Consider the following 22,232-nt stretch of genomic DNA (forward strand, 5'->3'; position numbering starts at 1 on the left):
GATAAAACAGTTGTAAGCAGGGCAAAATTGCATTAGTGTAACACATCCACAGCAGCCAGCATTTCCTTCATCAGAGCCCAGGGATCTCCAAGCTGAAATGCAATGTCACTGCAACACACACCCAGACCCTGCAGCTTACCTAGATCTATCTGAAAGTAATTAACACTAAACTACTCAGACTTTCGTGATAAGAAATTTAAGAGCAAGAAAATCACCTTCCTCTATTAATATCAAATGTTGTTCCAAAAGGGAAACAAACAAACACACTGATAAGAGTTTACCTTGGAGATAAGGCAGACAAAGCGTTAGAGCCATGTCAATGCAAGAGACCTGGAATTGGAGCAGCTACATTGACAATCACCAAACACACATCCCTTGCTTTATCAAGTTGTCATCCTCCCCCAAAAGATCCTCTGGCAACACACTGCTACATTGCCATCTCCCACCTTTATTTCTGTAACTGGAGTTTTCTTAGTTTCAGAAACTAGAAAAGTCTAATACTTAAACATTTCTGATCAAAGCACCAAACGTGACTCCTTAGAAACTCAGTCTCTTCTCCCTTTCCCCTATCCTGTTATTTCTCCAAGTAGTCAAAATCACATTGCCTTATAACTATGGTTGTTCTGTACTCCACATAACCACATTTGTAACTTTTTCAGATGAAGCTGAATTACTTTTTATGGCCCACCTCTCAGCTACACCACAGCTAACACAAACATGCATACACAAACAACTAAAATATTCTTCAGCTACTAAGCCAAGAGAACTTTAGATCAGTAAACTCAAATTACAAAAAATAGATTTATTTAATCTTTCCAACCGATGGCTGAATTACAGTCATATTTCTGTTATTCAACATTGTCTGCACGGTGTTCTTTCTTTTTTTTTAAGACTTATAAACACCCACGTTGGTTATAACCCTAGATAATAGCTAATAATCTCCCATAAGAATCCTGGGTACTTACTAGCCCACAGCAGACCAAACTTATTTATAGCTAAGTAGCAAGCTGGGGTTAGTGATCTCTTCCAAGCTTGACAGATTTCCAACCTCAGAATAACCACGCCATAAAACAAGCAGGGTTATTTCACTACTGACAGAAAAGTAAACATTTGTGTACTAGGGTGTGCTCGCAGATGATTGCTCTGGCTGCCTGCACTGCAGCAGACAGTAAAAGCTATTCATAACAGGCCAAAACTCACGGAGGAAATTCAAAATTCTGAAAAGAATTTATAATCAAGATTTAACTCACACCTTTGAACACCGAGACAGGTGGGAGGATCTGAAATCTCCCAACTGTGAATGACTTTTCCCATTTCATCTTCAGACAAGTTCCCTTAACGTTTAGTAACTGCCACATTTTTCTCTTTGAAACAGGTACAATTACATTACATCCTAATGTATAGCAAAGGATAACAGACCAAGAAAAAACAACACTAAAACCCACAGAAAGAGACTGCAATCAGAAGAGCTACTGAAACAGTTTAGAAAAAATATCTAACAGAGTTCTGGTAAAATCCGACTTATAATGAAGAAAGTTTACTCACAGAAATCTCAGATGTAAACAAAATTAGATATTCAAGCAAATAAGATGTGTTAGAAATGAAATACTTCCAGAAAAGCCTGTTCTGTTGTCAGTTTGCTGCCCACTGTTTCATCTCACTCCACTCCTCTGCTTACCCACTCACTAGAATTTCCACAGTCACTGTGCACATTCTGCTCGTGCACCAGCACTCCTCAGAGGCCAGCAGTCCTTCAGGAGAGAGGAAAAAAAGATGAGGGATGCAGCTAGTCAAGAACGAAGTGATGAAACAGGCAAGAAATTATTACACATCTTTGTAGGTTATTTTGCCTTGCTAGAGCTCAGAAGGCATTTGAGCACTGTTAGACAGCTCTGGAATGTGCTGATAAAACAGACTAGTTGCATTTCTCAGCTTTATGGGCAGACCAATACAAGGAAAACATTTTAAAAACAAACGCTTGAGTTTCAATTCAAGGGGATAAACAACTGAAGTCCTACTGTGGTTTTTACCTATTGCATCTCTTTCCTGTGTTGCTAAACATGCCAGCCATCCAAACATTTCAACTGACATATTCACTGTGGTTCCCAGCTCCAAAAATGTTTGTAGCAATTATCAATATCTAGAAAGCTACATGAATAATATCATCAACCACAAACTGTGGAGCCCACCCTGAACCTGGAATTCATTGCTGCATTCATTTTGGCACTCATACTCATAGCAAAGGGGAACCACCTTAACCTAAGGATGTATCCTTCAGCTCGGCGATGCAGCTATAAACATGCTGCTGGGAAAAAGGCTGTGCTCCAGCTCCTGATAGTATCGCTGGAAGTTGGACTGTATGAGGATGAATTTCATCATTCTGGGAGAATCCTATTACCCAATCTAGTCATTTTAATAAAGTTACTTAAGAATAGATTGTAAACTCTTCAAAGCAATGTTTTCCTATCATTTGAACAGCAGAACAGTTCACTGCCTGGCTTGCAGACCCTAAACATCACTAAGAAAGTGAATACTAATTAAATGGAAGGGCAGAAGGGACCTAAGCCATTAACCTCCTAATACCCTATAAAAGAGCATCCTCCTACCACATGCACTGGAAAGGACCTCAGCTGATGACCACCCCAAAAACAAGGGAGTCAACCAAGGACTGTGTAAGGCAGCTCAGACAGAACACCAACAAGAAAACCTATCTGAACCTGAATGCCACACCCAGAACATTCACACCATCTAAGGAAGTAACTCATTTCCTTTAACGTGACTTTGCTCAATGTTATTCAATGCTTAGATCTGTGCAAGCTATAAACAGAATTCTGATTGATGATAATTCATGTAATTCACTCCTGATTTTTGTCAGCACCCAAGCCCTATGAATACTGCAGAGACACGATGATTTTAAATGCATGGAATGAGGTTGCTGGCTTCTGATGTGCAATGATCCACAGCCAAGGAGCTCATGCCCTTTTTTCTCTAGTGGTTTTCTCCATGTATGCACATTTATGCAGAGTGAAAAAGGGCCGGAAAGCATGTATTAGCCAAAGCACCAACTGAGTCAGCTCAGCATCCAGTCTACTTAAGATTCACTTTTTAATTTTTCACTTAAAACAGTTTCTCACAAGAGATTCCTTCATCTTCTCTTACACTGCTTTGGCTTTTCCTTTCTATTTTTATTTCGAGAGCATAATGGCCCTTAAGACTGCAATTCCTTAATGGATGATTCCACAAGACACGGCAAGCTGACCGTTGCCAGAAGTCTGTGCAGGCTGACCACATACTCCATGCCAGCTCCACTGCTTGTCAGACCTTTCCATCAGCCACTTCAATGCAAAACAAAACCACCAAAAAAGCAGACATCAGTAGCTCATGGAATATCTGATGACTTTCAAGGCTAGCACATCCTGCAGTTGGGAGCACTGCAGTAAGCAAGACCTTCCCTTTCCATGCTCCTTTTCAGCAAGTGAAACAGGTTAGCTCAGATGCTCATGAAAGCACAGCCTGTCTTTCTAAGAAGTGACACCCTAGATTCTTCTGAATCACATCAGCCAACCTAAATATCAATGCCAGAGCCCCATTACTTTCTGTAATGATAAAAACAAAACTATCTCTCAGAGCTCAAACCTCAGACAATCTTCGACTCCGTCTAATCTTTTTTCAGGCCTCCCTGCAAACTCTTCCAGTTCTCCCCATGTAACAACTCTAAACCCCATGAAGATCCTGTCCATGTCTTAAAGCAGATCACATTGGCCTAATAACCTCACCTTTCCCCTGCAGTATTTGACTTCTCCATTTTTATAATCCATATATAGCACGATGCTAGAATCATCCTCTCTACCACTTGTACATTATTTTTGCCTGTCCAAATAATATTTGTTATGGTTCAAATTTGAAATCACCCTCACACAGAATTCTGTAAAAGTACATTCACCCCTCTCTTGTCAAAGCTTTACACTTTTCCACCCCTGTCTCCCCCAGTGCTATACTATCCTTCCTCCTCTGCCTACAAACGCTGGTAAAAACTCCCAAAGAGGGAAATTCTTTCCTTTAAGAGAGAGTCTCCATCATTCTTACTTTCCAACTACGTCCTTGTGTGCTTACCACCCTTACATTGTAATCAATGGGCCCATCTACTTAACTAAGTTAAGGAGTAAAACTTACGTGTATATGTCTTGTCTGCCCACATTACATTCTGACCAGAATACCACAAATATCCTCATAGCACAACGAAAAATGTCACATTTTTCCACGTGTGGAGGCTTATGTTGTATTCATAAGTCACAAGCCAGGTGCAAGTCTTTGAAGTCCTTACATTAATTAGCAGTCTTGAAAACAAAACAGGTAATTATGTGTTTGTACCTTCCTAAATCAAACTTTTACCGTAGGCATGGTACAGCAACATACTGTGCACTGAGGCCCACAGTGGACACTAACATTTCAGGTGCACTCTTTTTTGAGGCACTGTATGTTTCATTGAAAGCTACATTACCTTTTTTTTCACAACTGTGGTGGTCTGAATATGTCATTACGTTCCTAAAACTCCAGCATTTTTTTTTACAAATGAGCTGGGTTGGGGTTTTTTTGTTTGTTTGTTTTGCTTTTTAAACGAACACACACACACAGTAATTCTGAAAATGCAATTTAAGAAACAACAACACCCAACAAACCTCTATGCCTAATGTTAAGCTGAAGTTCAAAGCAGCACAGACATTCACACTTATGCTGCAGATTGGGATATGTGTTATCCCCACTTCAGAGGTCCTGAAAAGAAGGAAACAGTTGAACAAATTACCTGCTGCCTTACTGCAACAGCTGTAAAAATCAGAATTGAAAAGCAACTTCTATCAACATGTTAGTTCATTCATGTCAGCTCTGCACCAAAACTACACATTCATCTTGGGAGCTTTAAGTGATCTGAATTACTGAATTTAATGTCAACAGGAGGTGTAAACACTTCACCTGGTACTCACTAACCTGACTTACCAACATGAAATTAAGAGGCTTATACCCCATCAGCTCTAGGACTTTAGGAAGAAAACTCTTCAGAGAATCACTGGGTATTAAACTACCTTTCAAACTTAGTCATAGTCCAACATGAAGACTCAGGTGATAATAAACAAAAGCAAAAAAATCATTTGCATGTAAGAATTCTGCTAGCAAGTGTAAACAAATGCCCAGCTAGATATCAGATGTTTTAGAAGGCAGTTTAATTTAAATAAATAAATCAAGCATGGACTTCACATTAAAACAATTTTTAAAAGTATGAAAGACTGTTAGAAAAGGATTTGCAGAAGTAGTGACTGAACAGCTATGAAGATTCACTTGTACCTCCTATAGCCCCATGCCACCAAATTGCATCCAGCCATACCTACACTGCACCCAATAACCAGGTCTGACTACAGCAAGGTCATTTTTGGTTCTGGGATTTTTGGTTTCTTGTTTATTTTGTCTAAAGCAGCTTTTCCAAAAAGGTTCTCACCAGCAGAGGAGGGCGAAATGGAGATTCAACCATTCCTCTAAGCTGCCTTCCAACACTGCTAAAAATATGTGCTGAGTTCAAACCTTGACACTTTAGTTTATGGCCTCTGGGGTTTCATCCTGTGCTTGATCCATTAGCAAACCTTTCAGTTGTCTAATTCCTCCCCATAAAAGTCTATGTACTGCACCATCTTGTACTCCTTTCGGATAAGACAAACATAATGAACTCCTTACACTCCTCACTGTTTGGTATTTCCTCCAGCCTTCAATTCCTCTCAGCAGTTAACTCTCTAAAACGTTGCAGTTTCCCAAGATTCTTTAATATCAATTTTGATTCAGGAACCGTACGAAGTTCCAGCATCAATCAGTGCTCTCCAACAGAGCTCCTCTATTGCTACAGAGTCATCACATCACTCTGCTTTGACACATCGTATCTCATGTCACATATCTAACAATTGTCTTCAGTCACCATTTCCAAAGCAGCCTACCAACACTTTTCAGATCAGTTTCTCACCTTGAAGATCTGGCCTGCAAACCCTCTGAAGTGTGCCTTTTCTTTTTTGAGTGGATTGACCAAGTCCTTTTTTTCTGTCCTCACTGTTTGTGATTTACAAACATTGGTATCATCTGTAAATATTTATCTGCTGTTGATTTTTCCTCATCTCCAAAGCAAGTATGAAGGAGAAACATCAAACAGCAATCCAGTAGTTTCTTCATGAGTTAGTGGTAAGGTGCACACGATGCTTACCAACCTGTGTACTCCCAAAATTCTGCTTCTGGAAACTCATTAGTAAGTGAGGCAGCAGTTACACAAAACATTTCATAGTTAGCGCTTCCCATCCCTGGAGATACTCACAGCTGAAATGGACAAGGTGCTCAGCAATCTTATTTGATGCTGAAGTCATCTCTGCTTCCAGCAGCGGTTTTGCTGCAGGTCTCTTTCATAATTCTTAATGTAAAATCTTAAATTAACACCGAATTAAAATTAATTCCAGTCGACTTCATACTAATTTTGTAATGCTTCACGAATCTTTGATAATGACATCCGTTTGATTGTTTTTTTCTTTTCCTCTTTTCTCTTTTTCTGAAGTTACAACTCTGGTTCTACCAATGCTGAATTGCACCTGTACCCTCACTCACCCACTGGAGCTGTTGTGCTGAGGCCAACAGGAATTCTTACAGGGTAGCATGGACACAACTGTTTGCCAATCTGCTCACCTTCTTCATTTTGCTTGCTGCACATGGACGAACAAGAAGGTGATGTGCTTGTATACACATTAGGGCATTCTGACATTCTGAATGTTGAAAATTTTACTTCCACAAATACTCAAATCCACAGCATACGTGAAGATGCTTCTTTGTACAAGTTAATGATAGGCAGTACTGGTGAGAACACCACTGGAGCACAATCAACAGCTGCAGCACAACCACACAAACAAACACAGACTGCGATTGCTCAGAGATGTTCTTAACTCCTATAAAACATTATGTATCACAATAGGAAACTTCAAGTCAACTACCGCAAGTCCAGCACTCTTCAGTGATACAACAATATCAATGAAATCTCAGCTGAAGAATGTCATTTTTGTTTTCTAGTCTTCCAACGTGGAATAGCTGTACGATAAATACAGTTCCTCCCCTCCAACTGCTTTATCTAGGTCAAAAAATTCCTTAAAGGCAGGAAGTCGCAGAAAACAAATGTCACTACACATCAACTTTTTATCATGAAAATAAGCAAGACAGAAGATACAACCACCACCTTCCTAATCTTTCAGTCTGAACTCCCACAGAAGACAGTTTATTACTAAAATCAAGTATGTTGTGAAAACACATTATACTCTGCCATGGATGGCCTCACACTACTACAAGACAAATATGCAACTCCCTTTAAAATTACATTTGATTTTTTTTCCAGTGTTTTAGGTAATTTTACACAGAGTAATGGGGCTTGAGGTCTTAGGGGCACTGCTGTACTTACTGAAAATACAGAAGATCAGGTGCACCATCACCTTACCTTCAATAGTTTAAGCATGACTGTGAAAATAAATTGTTTGCTCTGTGCATGAGAATTACATATGCTTAAAAAAATAAGCAGCAGCAGAATTCCTCCACAGCAGAATCATTCTCTAAAACACGTGTATGTTCATGAAGGACAAATATTTATACGGCAATGTCATTTCCTCATTATAAGCAAATTAATCATACACCTTCATTTTGAAAAGCAAGGGTGAAACATTAACTTGCTTTCCCTATATCCACCTGATACAAAAGCTGTCTCTCCTTACTCAAAACCTGTGCATTTCTCAACTGAAGATCAGTATTGTATTTGGATTTAATCAGTACAGAGGAAAGAATGATTTAATTTATGTATCTCTTGTCTTACTAATATAACTGAAGGTAAGGAAATCAAAACTCATTTTCAACAACAGATTCATAAAACAGTTTAAATACTTAATCTGCACCTTTACACCAAAACAACTCTCACTAATCATGCTTCTGTTACAGAACTGGAACAGAACAACAGAGAAGCCACCAATTTCTAAGACCATTTCCTGCTTTCTACTATTTCACATAACCACACAGAGGTGTTTGTACTCCCATAGATAACTCCAAGCACATAAGTATGTATAAGATCGATAAAACTGTAAAAGATGTCCTTACTCCATCCCATACATCAGTCGGACCAACAGAAAAAGCAAAGCAATCGCCAATTAATCCAAACCCAAAACTGAGCTTTCCCTCAGCTACCTGATTGGTGTCTGACAATTCGTACTACTGTTTCAGGAGCAAAAAACCACTTCACTCATCTGGTATGGCCAGTTCAGCTGGGAATGTGGAAAAAAAAAAAAAAAAAAGAGAGAGATAGAAACAACTGTTACACAAATGATCATTACAGAAATTTCACATTCAGCTTTATTCATTTGAAGCAGTACACGCTCCATCTTCTTCCTCCTACACTGCTTTTCAATCAGGTAAGGCTACAGTGAGGACTCTATTGCTCCTGAGCTTGAAATCTGAGAATCTTACTTTAAAGTAGCCACAGAACACCCAGGAATACGTTCGGTTAACATTATTATCTGTTATGCCATGGGTCACAGTGTCTGCTACATAAAGTAAATAACAGTTTCTGGAGCCTGATTTGTAAGTCGCAGCCAAGTTCAATACTTTCTAATTCTTTGCTTTGAGATAACTTGTAAGTAATTCATAGTTTTAATACCAGTATGGAACTCTATCGTATTCCTCTAAACACAAATCAATCATAATGCCTCCATTTGGCCAGCTGTCTTCCTTACAAGCAACTGTATTTACCAGAAGTGTTATCAAAAAAGTGAAAAAGCAGGTGCCAGTCCAGCCTGAAGTAATTAATCTATTGTTGGAACTCTGTTCCTTGGGAAAAGAAAAAATATATGCATTTTGTTTGATTTCCTAAGCCTCTAATGCTTATAAACATAAAGTAAATCTTTACAACACAAGTCAGGCTCAAAAGCAAAAAAAAAAAAAAAAAAAAAAAAAAGGCAAGCAGAGCAAAGAACATTCTTCCCACATCAGCTGCTAACACTGCTTAAGATGTTACAATCCATTCCTCAACTACTAATCCAAACCTGAGCTGTTTCCAGAGTGAAACGTTCACGCATGCAACCACAATGCATACAGCAGTGACATCTCGGCATGGAATTTAAGCAACTAAAAAAGAAGGGCACTCAGCTATTTAGAGGTTCTCTACAATCTGTTGCAATATTTCCTGTCTGAGTAATGTTGAACGCAATAAATTTTCCCAAAGAGTTTACTTAGTGAATATAATTGATCTTTATTCACAATCTACTGGCTTCCACCAGTAGGAAACCTACTACTTATTAGTCAACAGATGATAAGCTGAAGTGAGACACACTCTACGTGGTTTACTCTAAAAGCTCCTATATTTAGCAAATACAAAGAACTCTATAAAATGAATGACAGAATGGGACAACTTTTTACTGCCTCTGATTATAAGGGAGCTAAATCAAGTTGTACCAAATGAAATTACCAAGTATAAAGTTCAAAAAGCTCAGGAAATAAGGTATTTTTCCCCCCATCACTAGCTCCAAGGCGAGGAACTCACTGCCAAAGGATGATGTGGATACAAGTTTACAGAGATGCAAAAAAAAAAACCATTACCAACTCATTTAAAAAACAATGCAAAGATTAAATGGTTTTGAACTGAAAAAGAAATCAAATGTGACTGGGATCCAGAAGAATAAGCAGAGGAAGCACAGCTACATTGCCTCTGTCCCTTTCTGCACTGCTCCTCACGCACTGGCTCCTGACTGCTCTTCAGAGCAGTAACAGGTTAGATGCATCTTTGCTCCAACTTAAATCCACTGTTCTTGCATTAATGGCACCTTGGTTACGATTCCCAAATCTACTTCCACAAAATCAAAGCCAAAAGTAATCATTAATATACAAAATATGCAGGTTTTTTTCCAAATGAACAAACTGTCTCTTGGAAGACACGAGCTTACTATGTCAGGACCTTTCTAATTCCAAATGCCAACGCCGAGCATACACACAAACTACTGCCTGCAACATGAAGGGGTGGAAAAAATGGGAAGGGGGTGAGTGGCACCCAGACAACCAACCTTTTTCATGGCTAAGCTGTACTCAAAAGTCAGTCTGTTTTTCTCCAGCTGTGCTGTTACATCTGTCTGGAACCTTGCCTCTCCAAAAGCTGTATATAAGAGCGCTGTCACCAACAGCTGCTGTGCCCAGCATAAAAGGTATTTTTCAAACCAATTACCTCAGAAGTCAAGTATCGATGTTATTATTTACCTAGCAATACATCTGAGCAATGCCCCTACTGAAGTCAGGGGAAACTTGAAAAGAATCAAGTGAAACCAATTAAAAATGTGGACTTCATAAACGGCAGCAGAGATAATCCATGGATCTTGAAGTTAGCTGTAAAAAGACCAACTGACCTGCTTGGGTTTGTGTGCATTTAAGATGAGGCTATAGAACTTGTTCTATCCCATGCCTTGGTGCACTGTGACCTTGACCACACAGCTACTTAATGGACATGAACAAAAAAAAATTGCTATTTTTTTTCCCCTAGCCTCCATTTTATTCACCAAACAAGATTACAGCTGGTTTGTATATACACAAGGATGTGTGTCAGTCTGTCAAGAATTAGCAAAACAAAAACACGCTTCCCACTGATGCTACCTCCTGTGTGGCAACTTAAACATTTGCACTGACAGTGATGTTTCTGGGGAAGCATTACAAATAGCGACCAAAATAGCTATCTTAATGTACAGCAATTCTCTGTTTTATGGGATTTATATTTTTTGAAAGAAAAACGTGTTTATTATAATATATATTAAGTAGATTCTGATAACTTAGTTTGCCCAGAACTTTAAAATGTGTGATTTGCAGGAGACCACAAAGCTGTATTTCTGTTTTTCCCTTCCAAAATCAGGAACTTCAATAACGCTATTAAATTAAATCAAGTTTAAGCCCTGTGCTGAAATCAAGGCCAAGGAAACACGAATGACATGCAATTATTAGGGACAATTAAATAAATAAATAAGGCATCTCAAATCTGAAACACTGCTTTGCTTATTTGTAATGACAGAAGACTCTTCATTCTTAGTCTCCAAGATCACTTCAAAACAACTACAAAGAACAGGCCACACAGGCTTTTTTTTTTTAACCTCACTCGCCATTAGAAAAAATAAAAATCAAATGATCATGTAGTCATACGCAAAGCATACTGCTGGCAGCACAGCAGAAATAAACAACAACAAAAATAGATCCAGTGATTACTTGAGCTGAGGATAGCAATCATCAATCTTCAACTCGCACTCAAACTGCTTTCCTTCCAGCCACCTTCAGTTGTTAGTTAACGTTTACATTACAATGTAACTAAGTTTAAGTCTTAAAATCCAGGAGATCATCTTCAGTTTGAACACTTAAATCTACAATGAAGATCAAGAACAGAGCTACAAACAGTATTAGTCATCCACAGCTCACAGTAAAATGATTTGCTATACACAGATAATGTATGCTCTGAATTTGACTGGAGACTCCTATGCTAAAAAACTAAACAACAAAAAGCTGCAACTTTGAAAATATGAAACTATAATTTCTCTATACCACTCTGCTATGACCTTGATAAATCATCTTATGTTTCTGAAAAAGCAGTAAGTGAGCATTTGATCTCAATCACCAATCCAACTATGACCCCATTGATTCTGCCTGCCCTTCAGGATAAAATTTGTCCCTAAGCTTGATGACCAAAGAAATCCTACTTCATTCAGCACACACACTGCTCCATTGTTTCCAGCCAGCACTGAAGGTACGCCACCTATTATTTACAGGAAGATCACACCTACATTCTGTAACCAGGAGATAACTACTTTAAACAGCTTAGAGATCTTGAAACAGAAAGCTACAGGCGTGCAGTCTAAGAAATGGTGTAACCACTGAACACGGCACGTTTTAAGCAGATGCAGTTTCTTTAAGCACCACCTACGTACATTCACGACAAATAAGAAATTAACTGCACAAAAGTTTTCATCGTGCTCATTTTCTCTGTGTAAAGTGACAACACTGAAAGAAAAACAGATAAAATGACAAGTCAGCAATTGCATGGACAGCATGAAGCAGCCATACCTTTTCGTTAAGGAACTAAGCATTTAATAGTGTGCTCCTGACTAAATTTCTCAAACTAGTTCCAGACTGTTTGCAATGAACATACAGAACTCACAAGGACTTGCTTGCAATGAATGTATTAAATACCAAACCTTTTATAAAAAAAAAGTATTGGAACTGTATCTCATAAATGTGTAAGATCAAAATGTCAATTAACCACATGGCAAAAGACTATTAACATTGAAAAGCAGAAAGCAAAAATAGAAGTTACAGTTAAAGGTCAAACAAGTCATCCAAGTGTGTTTGCGATTATACAACTCCCCACATACTGGCACTGTTAAAGCCTTTCAGAAGAAGCATTTCCTAGAAAGCAGAAAGGTAAGAATTTGATTTTTTACAGAGAAACCAATTGTGGAAACGAACAGCAAGACGTCGAAGTGGAAAATACACACCATCAAAGTCCTAAGAGGAGTTTAAAACTTGCAAGGCATGGTAAGAGTGTGTCACTGACAGCATGCGTTCTGTCAAGGTAGCACACTTATAACCTTGTGGGTATCTCTTAGTCAAGCTAACTAAAACTACTCCCAGCCAAAACACTTTCGCTTTTCCTGTGTGAGACTCCTCAAAACAAGGATTACTTATTTACAGCCCAATAAACTCTCAAGCAGAGTAAGTAGGCCTCACATAGTCCTCCAGGAAAATATTTTGTAGAGACTGTTAATGTTTGCTAATGGTATAGGAATGTATTACCACTTAAAACCTCCTGATGCATTTATTGACACGTAAGGGGACATGAAGCACCAGGACAACGAAAGCATCTCATGTGGAAGATTCAGTTTAGTCGTTAAAAAAAAAAAAAATCAATGTCACAATCAGGCAAAGAGAAACTGCCACAAAAATCAGAAGGCGATCCCACACACAAAACAAGCCCTCAGCGTTCTGTAGAAGCACGAAGGGTATCACGAGATCTACTCAGTACCGATCTCACATTCAGAAATCCCAGATATGCGGACGACCACTTGACTGGTTTCCTTTGAAGCACGTAAACAATACTCAAGGGTGTATCCGATTCTGTTTGCTAATTACAATACCTCCGAGCGCTGCCGCAGCCCAACAGACACTGCTGTGTGCGAGACACAGCACGGGAGGGTCCCCGCCGGCCGGGGGGGTTACGCTGCCGCACCGCCGGGGGCACGGAGCGGGCGGTGGGTGCGCGGGATCCGGGCCCCGCGGGAAGGGCACGTCCGAGGGCGGGCGGCGCGGGGCGGAGGAGGAGAAGGGGCGGCGGGGAAGGAGGCCTAGGGCACGGCTCCGCGCCTGTCACACGGACCGCGTGCCGGCCGGCAGCGCCGGGGACAATCGGCGCGGCCGAGCGGCGGCACCACCCCCGCGGACCCCGGGAAGGCGCGGCGCGGCGCGGGCGGGTGGGCCCGGCGAGCCCCGGGGCGACGGGGGAGGAGGGCGGGCCCGGCCGCCGCCGTACTCACACTCGGGGCAGCTGCAGCGGCGGCGCCCCCCGCCTCTGGAACACGCCGTCCACGAAGACGCCGTTCTTGCCGAGGCAGCGCAGGTAGAAGTCTCCCCCGCCGCCGCCGGCAGCCGCGGGGTCCCCCTGAGCGGGAGGCGGCGGCCCGTCCGCTCCGGCCGGTGGCGGCGGCGGGGGCGCGGCGGTGAAGATCTCCAGGTGGCGCCGGGAGATGAAGCTGGAGTGGCCCATGCTCACGTCCACCGAGCCCTGCGACGAGTTGCGGCCGATGGTCACCGAGCGCTTCTTCATGAGGTACTCGAACTCCCGGCCCTCCAGCCGCGCCACGGCCGCCGCCGCCGCCGCCATCTTAGCGAGCGAGGGAGCGGGGCCGCCCTCCGCTGCGCCCCTCCGCCCGCACCGGCCCCGCAGCCGCAGCCGCCGCCAGACACAGGCAGGGAAGGGGCCGCCGCTCAACCCAACCTGACGCACTCCGCCGCTCGCTGACGGACGGCGGCGCCGGGCCAATGCGCGGCCCGCACGCCCATGGGGCTATGGCGGCGCGGCCAATGGCGAGAGGCGCCGCGGCCGGCGCCGCGCAGCACGTTCGAGTGTCGGGCGCGGAGAGCACGGGAAAGGCCCGGAAAACGCGGAGCAGATCCGCGCGCCGGGAGCGGAGCGACCCTCGGCCGCCGCGCCGGGGGCAGCCGCGCCGGGGGAACGCGGCCCCGAGCCCCGGGCCGGGAGGGGAGCGCGGCCGGGCGGCGCGGAGCGCGCTCTCTCAGCGCGGCGGGGCTCGGGTGACTGCCATCTTCCCCCCGCAACCCCTGCTCGCCCCAGGCCCGGGCCGCCGGCGCAGCCCCCGCGGCTCCGACACCTGCGCTGGGCCCGAACGCCGCCGCCCGCTGCCCTCGGCCGCTCCGCGTGGGGCAGCGCCCGTGCCGGGCCCCGCAGCGAGGCCGCTGCCCCGCCCGCAGAGGCTCCCGGAGCGCTCCGACGTGTTTTCCAGACGGCAGCCGGGGCACATGCCATGCGCTAGCGTTACTTTCAGAAACGGCAGCGAGCACGGGTAATAACAATAATAAATAAACGGAAGTACCCAAACATTGCTGCAGGGTGGGTTATCGCTTGGAAAGCAGCGATTGAGGCTAAATTTGAAAAATATCACAAAAACGGGTGGTGGTGGTGGGGGTAAGGTTTGATAAACCAAACGTATTTGAAAGCCTTGTAAATATTAGCTTAAAGGAAAGGTCACAGCGTGTACAATTTATAACATCCACATAATACAACCACCGCGCTTTAAAAGTTTCAGGCAAGTCGCTGTGCTGGTAACAAATGCAGTCCACCTGCCACAGCCCTAGTTTCTCCTAAGAAGTAGGGCACAAAAAAGCAAGCAAGTGATCTGACACGACAAAACAGAATTAGACACCGCTTGCTGTAACAGTATGTTAGATCCATCCCTGAGGGTCACAGTACAGCGCACAGAAAATGTCACAGAGAGAAGTAGGAAAAAATGACCACGAATCCACACGAGCAGCTTTTAGTTTAAAATACTGCAGATTAGCAAACAGAAGACATTAACTGTACTCAAATGTAGCGTCTGCATTGTGAACTGTTTACCTCATGAAGACCCCCTCGGAATGTTTGCACGCTCCTGTTACAGAGACCAGGCACTGTCAGAACTGAGAAGTAAATGATGTGTTTGCCACTGTTCTCTTTTCATTTTTTTCTTTAAGCACTACTGAAGTTCACCATCATTTATTAACTCAAAGGACATACAGATGTTTCCTTCAGCGGTACACGTATGCTCTGCGGGCACTGGAAATAATTACTGGAAACATTTTAATACTCAAAACCAATCAACTCAGTAATAAACATCCAGTGCTAAATTTGAAACCCAAACTCCTGTTTTTGAGCATTTGAGTCAACAGATCTTTAAGTGTAACGATCTTACATGCACGCTTTGGAATGGCACACAGCGTGTGCTGCCTGCAAAGTGCGGCCAACCTTCGGGAATCCCTCTTAGGATTCAATCAGCACTCATCATCAGCAGCTACAATACAGTAACATGCCGGTTAAGTCCCTCTATCTGACTGCACTGAGACATCAGTCACCGTAAAATACAGCAACATTGAGAGATTTGGTTTCTTTTATGGAAAACTTCATTTAAATCTTGCCCACACTTTGTTATTTAGAATCAGACTCTTCTATACCAGCATATGTTTGGCACAGAAAATGTGGAGCATCAGAGAGCCAGTTATGACTCCCAGATCTCAACATTTATTTATTTTTAAATCAATTGGCTCCAGCATAACTACAGCAGTGTTGTGCCTGCTCTGCTAACAACTGGTTAGGGGTCCGGGGGGGTATGCCTGCTGAACATCACCGACTGCACACCCCAGAGAGAGAAAACAGGCAGACTGGGATAGCAGCCAGGTGCATTCCCATTGGGCCAGCAGCACTTGCTACCACCCTGCGGTTGTTCAGTTTGCTAAAGCATTAATGCTGCTTTGTGAATAGCAGCTATGCTTAATTTGTATTAATTTATTATTAGCATCTGATACTAAATTTGTAAAGCTGATACTGGATCTTTTCATAACAGAACAGTGTTGAGAACACAGCCAATGAAACATAATGTGAAATAGTTTTGTAATGCGCTCTGAAAGCACCTTTCAGGTATCCAATGGTCAGTACAGTACTCTATGACACCACAGAAAGTCTGTTTACTTTTGTATTACAAGTGCTACAGAGCAAACAACAAATTCAATTGTCAGAAGTAAAACTCACTTTAAGATCTTGCTGAGATATTTCTGCCAGTGTTTTCCTAAATTGGTGCAGATTTAGTCATTCTCTTTGTGACCATACAAAACAGCTGCTATCGGTCATTCCAACCTGCCCACTTGTAGCTCTGTTTTGTGCTGTATAAAGCAGGAAGCAGAGCAGTAGAACCATTCATATTACACAGTTCTGGGCTGTTCAGGGTCTTTATGTCCCACTGAATCCCACTGCTCAAACCTAACCTGGTCCTTATGTTGGAGCTGTGCAGCACATACCTACTGTTCCATTATTTCTTCCCGTTGGTTTTGAAGGTCTGCCTTACAGGTTCCCTGACTATTCAGGACAGAACTAGGACTCCAACTTACTAACCAAAACATAATCTGCCAAGGTGCCGAGTTGCTAACACTGCTACTGGAGCCAAACAAGGTCTCACAGCTATCTGCACTATTCCGCTCTGGGCCCTTTGTGCTAAGTGGCCACACTGCCCAGCTCACACCAAATCACACAGCAGCATGTTTGCACCACAGAAACCAAGAATCAGCAAACAGCACTTCATTCTCTAGCCTCACAATAATCTGAGGTTTAACAAGAATATATAAGCACTATATAAGCTCAAACCCATTAATAACATTTTGATTATCATACTTACTTTAACCGACTTCTTTTCATGAAGCCCATGTTGTACCAATGCGGACATGTCCATGTACAGTCTGCCTGTGCCTGGAGCTACTGAAGTGTCCTATAAATGAAGGGTTTACTGCCTCAGCCTTTGTATTACACGTGCTCTCCATTGAGGGCTACACAGTGCTGAGGCAGCCTTCAAGGCACACATTTTCACTGATCCAAACACATGGAATACCACTAGAGTAACTTGATGAATAATCAAGTAGATGAAATGACCTTAATTGCTTGCTTTGACACAACCAGCATTAAACAGCTTTTAAAGGCCATTAGAGGCTATTCATAATCTTTTTATTACAGCGAGTGTCACAAGCTTCCAGCGAGGTTTGATTTCTGTTAAACACAACCCTACAAAGTTAATTTGCAAAGCCACCTGTCGGTAGCATTCACGTGCACTTTTAACAAGGTAAGCACTTATCAAAACCTGTTCAACTGAATGAAGAAAACTTCAAACACCGATACCTCCTTCCCGAACATCTGCCAAGCACGGTGCTTTCCTTTTTCTAGGCGAGAATGCCATTGTGAGCAGTGAGAACTTCCTCCAGCACAGCCTCAATGCAGCTGCCCTACACAGCCATGTTTCTGAGTGACCCTGAAATCTACACAGATTGTCACTGTGTATAAAGCTATCAGAGGACTCAGCCTTTAATCGTTTTCTCACATATGTGACTTTTTGTCAAGGGAAAGGATAAAATACCGAATGACCGGATGGCGAGAAGCTCCCTGCTCAAATACACTGTCAATTCTTGACATGAATTAATAGGAGAATATATTTTACTTCAGCATAGGTTTTTTTAATAAGCTTTCTTTTTTCCCCTCCAGGAGTCTTTCAGATCTCATAATTTAATAACAGAAAGACTGAAAAGCGTAATGCTTTTAGAAGCGTCTGATCCTGAGGGCCTTTTCCATCCTAAGTGATGCCGCGATTCTAACACTCAGATAATCGTCCCTGCTGCTTTCACGGGCAGCTTTTTGGAGGTGGAGTGGCAGAATAGGAGTGATCGCACACCCTTACTCGGCAGCGTGCCACGAACCTCGGGAAGGAAAGCAAGGCGCTCTGCGGGAACCCAACCTGGGCTGCGCCGCCGCGCTCCACCTGTGGAGACACCGCCCGCAGCGGCCGCCCCTCCCGCCGGCAGTCCCGCGCTCCCGCCCTCCTACCCAGCTTGCCCCGCGCCCAGCGGCTGATGGCGGCGCAGCTCGGGGCGCCGAGGGGCTGAGCCGCGCTCGGGGCTGACTGACGTGTGTTTGTAAACACTGCGAGGCCGTGGGCGGTGCCGGCAGCGCGCTCCCCCGCCCCGCCCCGCCCCACCGTCCCGTGAGAGAAACGCGGCCGGGGAGAGCTGAGGGGCGGGGTTTGCTGACAGGATTACGGCACCCTCCCTAGCATCCTGTTGACAGTTGAGGCTAAGGCACGTTTTCCTGGGTTCTAAGAGCAGTCTTTTGAGGCGAGGCCATCACACTCGAGCGGGTCTGGGAAGCGAGAAGCCGACTCACGGAACGACAACAGGGCTGAAGCAGACGCTGTGGGGAACCGACCCCGACCGCCTCGCGTCAGTAACAGCAGACGCCGAAAATTCAGGCACACGCTCTAAATTGAAAGCATCCCCTCCGCCCTCCGAGGATAATTGTTCACAAAGCGGAAGCACTGAGAACCGACACCACAACGGGGTTTTGCAGAAGCCGCAGCAGCAGCTGCACGGTAACTGGGAATGCAGAACTCTCACTGCTTTCGTGTGCTTCACTGTGGGACCTCCTACAACGCACCCGAGGCTGCATTTGTCCAACTCCATTTGTGCTGTCAGGATAAGTCAGACCTGCAGCATCACTGTCTAAAACGCTGTGTGTTCAGTTCACTGAAAGCTCAGACTGCACTGAGCATTTGCTATGCAGACACAGCTGCAGATATTCAAATAAAATGACCTAACTTGCCATGAAAACTTAAGATAGGCGCTTCTCTAGTAGAGAAGCAGCACCATGAGAATACAGTGGTCCATTCACCACAGCAACAGAATTTTTACTCCTCCTTTGCTTCAAACTGAACTTTTCTTCTGTTTCCTACCAGCCATCCTTCCTCCCACATCACATAGCTTTATGAGATGGTATTGTAAATAAATGAAGCAGATCAAGCTGCCAAGGTTCAGCTTATTTGGAACACATGTTTTTGGCATCTGAGGGAGGAAACTGCTGTGGTACCCCTATAATACATGGCAGATACAAGCTCCACCAAAACAGTCACACAAGTTGTAGTCGGAATGGCCAAAAAACAACCAAGGAAGTAGGAGTGGAGAGACTAAGACAGAGAAACCTAATGGTAAAATGGTTTACATTAGTCAAAATCAGCAAAGAATTACAGAAATGTGAGTAACCCATACAAAACAGCCAAGGGCAAATTAAAATCAGCACCAAGAGTGATTAGCATCAGTAAGATAGATGTACTTTAAAATCTTTTTATGATAGAGCATTCTCATTTAGATCTGTCATTTCAGAAGAGGAATGAAGATTTTATCAAAATCAGTTTTCTTCTGTTCTGATGTTTGTTTAAAAAAAAAAAAATCAGTACTATTTCCCAATCCAACAGAAAACCACCAGCAAAAGAATAGTGAAAAATGAACATACTGTCCTACATGTCTGCCTCTTCTGAAGTATTTAACCAATCCCAAAGGATAACTACAGAACTGGAGATTCAGAGAACAGTGTTTGATTGATCAGCCACAGAAACACCCTTGCACAAAGGTTAAGAAATTGCAATTGCTTTCAGGGGTGAAGGGACAAATTAACATAACATGGCAAAAGCAGTGGGAAAAATCTCGTGTTTCATTAACAGACATGAATAAGATTCTTGTATGGTAGAAAATTGGCTTACAACCCAATTTCAAAACCACATGATTAAAAGATACTATAAAAAAATAGGATAACTGCAGTATTTTTCATATCCCATATAAAGTGTTCGATGTTATTATTTTCAGTAATGTAGCCAAAGCCTGAAAAACTTAAGATAGTAATGGGATAAAAATATACTAAGGTACATATGAACTCTTAAGAAGAACGGTTGTCTGGGAAAAAAAAGAACACCACAAGCCAATTTCTATCTATTAGAAATAATCAAGAATGTTGAGGAGGAAAGATGCCACTTCTGTATTTTCACCTGGGTCATACATCATTACTGCTCCAAAGGTTAATCCCTCAGGGAAAACCAGAACAAAATGCGAGGAGAACAGTTTCTTCTTTTAGCTATTGAGAACACCAATACACAATCACTGGCATATCAAGAACAGGAGAAAATGAAACTCCGAAAGTGAACTCAGCCTTCAGACCACTGATGAGGGTTAGAGAACAACCAACCAGCAACGCCACGACTACCAATTACTGACAAGCTTCCAACACTCAGCACTCACAAAGACATCCCAAAGTTCAACTACTCCACCTCAGTTTGTTTTGCTAATTGAATTTGTCAGTGGTTAACATGAGATGATACTGCTCTATTTGCATTTCATTCTTAGAAAAGGAACTACGCACAGGCAATATTCAAATCAGCAAATAAACAACGCCCTTTGTGAATGGGATCTGAAGTTTCTCACCAGTGTTCCCTGTGTGACATTTATTATACAGCACTTTGCAAAGCAGACAGGGCCAAGAGAAACTGCCTGTTTGGACAAAGCTGAGCAGAAGGAGAACGTGAAACAATTCACTTACTTGTACAGTTGTTTTACTTATTTGATAACTAAGTAAGATGCAAAGATGCATCAAGGAAGATGCATCAAGCACATTGCTCCACAAATTAGTAGGAGAAAAAAGCTTTCTCAAGAGAGGTCATGGAATGCTAACATAATAAATAATATCAAGTATATACATTTAAAACTTTTTTGAGGCTAGACTACAGCATTGGAGAGAAAAACTGAAGCATGCATCAACTTCATAGCATGGTGTATACATAGCATGAAGCTGTTTATACAACCTGAAAGCAGCTGAATACAAAACCTTGGCAGTTTACTACTGAAAACACAAGATGGTAACAGAGCAACCATAGCACCTAAATATGCTAAAGAAATAATGATTTTCTAGCAGGATCCTAAGACGTAAACAGAACCCCAAGCAGGAGAAATAAATTTGACGTATTAGTAGGCTGCAGCTGAAGTATGCTTATTTCCCTTGCCCCCAAGGGCACAAGCTTAGAATTGAAATCAATCAGCTTTCACACATCATCATCATCAATTTATCTAATTCAAAATATATTTTTTTCAAAACACATCTCCCCTTGAGATTATTAATTTTAGAACATCCCTGTAAATAAATCTGCTACAGAAGTCCTACACTGCAGACTGTTCTCATTTTCTTGTGGTTGGTCAGTGCTGGTAGATGACAATGAAGTTCAGCTAATACGATGCCAGCAACTCAGTGGTTTAATTGGTGTGCTGGCAGGATCCAGAGATTCTCAGTTTACTATTTTATTATCCCCATCACACCACAAAGACAATTTCAACCAAAAATGCCATTAAATTTGGTCAATAAAACTTCCCCACTCCACCTCTCCCATCTCTCAAAGAAAAAACAAAAACAAAACCACCACCCAAAAACATTTAATGAAATAGGTATTATTAAGAATCAAAGTGATTACCAATATAAGCAGTCACAAACTGATCTGTAACCAATCACTGTGAATTTTCTTTGTCATACGCTCCTACAGAGATTCTCGGTAATGTTTTTTTGCGGTCAGTGGTGGTCTTGCCTGACTGAACAAGGGTGGGTGTCTGTGTTTTACTTCCTCTTTTAATAGAAATGCTGATCAAAATACAAAATAAAAGCTTTTTTTTTTTAATTTAAATTTCACACTACTCCCAAGAAAAATTTTTGTTTGCTTTCAGGTTGGAAATGCTCTGACGTTGGCATTATGAATTCAGTTTGCGTTAGTGTGACAATCCCCCTAAGTCCTGCAGTTCTTAGCACATCAGCTCAGAGGCCTTATTCTTCTCAATAGCCCACGCATAACCAAAGCACGCTTCTGTAATGTCACAAGATTGATACACCCTCATTCTTTCATTTCTCCATTTTGATTACTCAAAAAAGGAAATACAGGTAAGAGCATACTTCCTATAATTAACTTCATTAAGTCTTCAAATATGCCTAGATAACATTTTCCATTCATAGTTTCAACGCTTTCCGAAGATCTGACACCTGTGATTCTTTACATAAA

The 22,232-nt window shown here is 42.5% G+C and overlaps 2 protein-coding genes across 3 annotated transcripts in view; one reads left to right on the forward strand and one right to left on the reverse strand.

Moving 5' to 3' along the window:
- Positions 1-14,064, reverse strand: part of FOXK2 (forkhead box K2) — a 41,649-nt gene extending 27,585 nt beyond the window's left edge. The window contains exon 1 of one of the 2 annotated variants that reach the window (XM_046902064.1): positions 1,679-4,010. In XM_046902064.1, coding sequence (XP_046758020.1) covers positions 1,679-1,713 — 35 coding nt within the window. In that variant the 5' untranslated portion in view covers positions 1,714-4,010. Of the gene's footprint in view, positions 1-1,678; positions 4,011-13,601 lie in introns of those variants that run through there. The other variant, NM_001395217.2, reaches the window with a different exon arrangement.
- On the forward strand, positions 13,479-15,481 carry LOC124417292 (P30 adhesin-like). Its single transcript, XM_046902106.1, has one exon. It carries the CDS (start codon positions 14,107-14,109, stop codon positions 14,650-14,652), a length of 546 nt encoding a protein of 181 aa, XP_046758062.1. The 5' UTR covers positions 13,479-14,106; the 3' UTR covers positions 14,653-15,481.
- Positions 15,482-22,232: the final 6,751 nt, after the last annotated feature.

This window comes from Gallus gallus, chromosome 18 (assembly GCF_016699485.2).
Source record: "Gallus gallus isolate bGalGal1 chromosome 18, bGalGal1.mat.broiler.GRCg7b, whole genome shotgun sequence".
Lineage (NCBI taxonomy): Eukaryota > Metazoa > Chordata > Aves > Galliformes > Phasianidae > Gallus > Gallus gallus.

Excerpts from the sequence above, each read along its gene's own strand:
- LOC124417292 (XM_046902106.1), top strand. The coding sequence starts at position 14,107 with ATGCGCGGCCCGCACGCCCATGGGGCTATGGCGGCGCGGCCAATGGCG.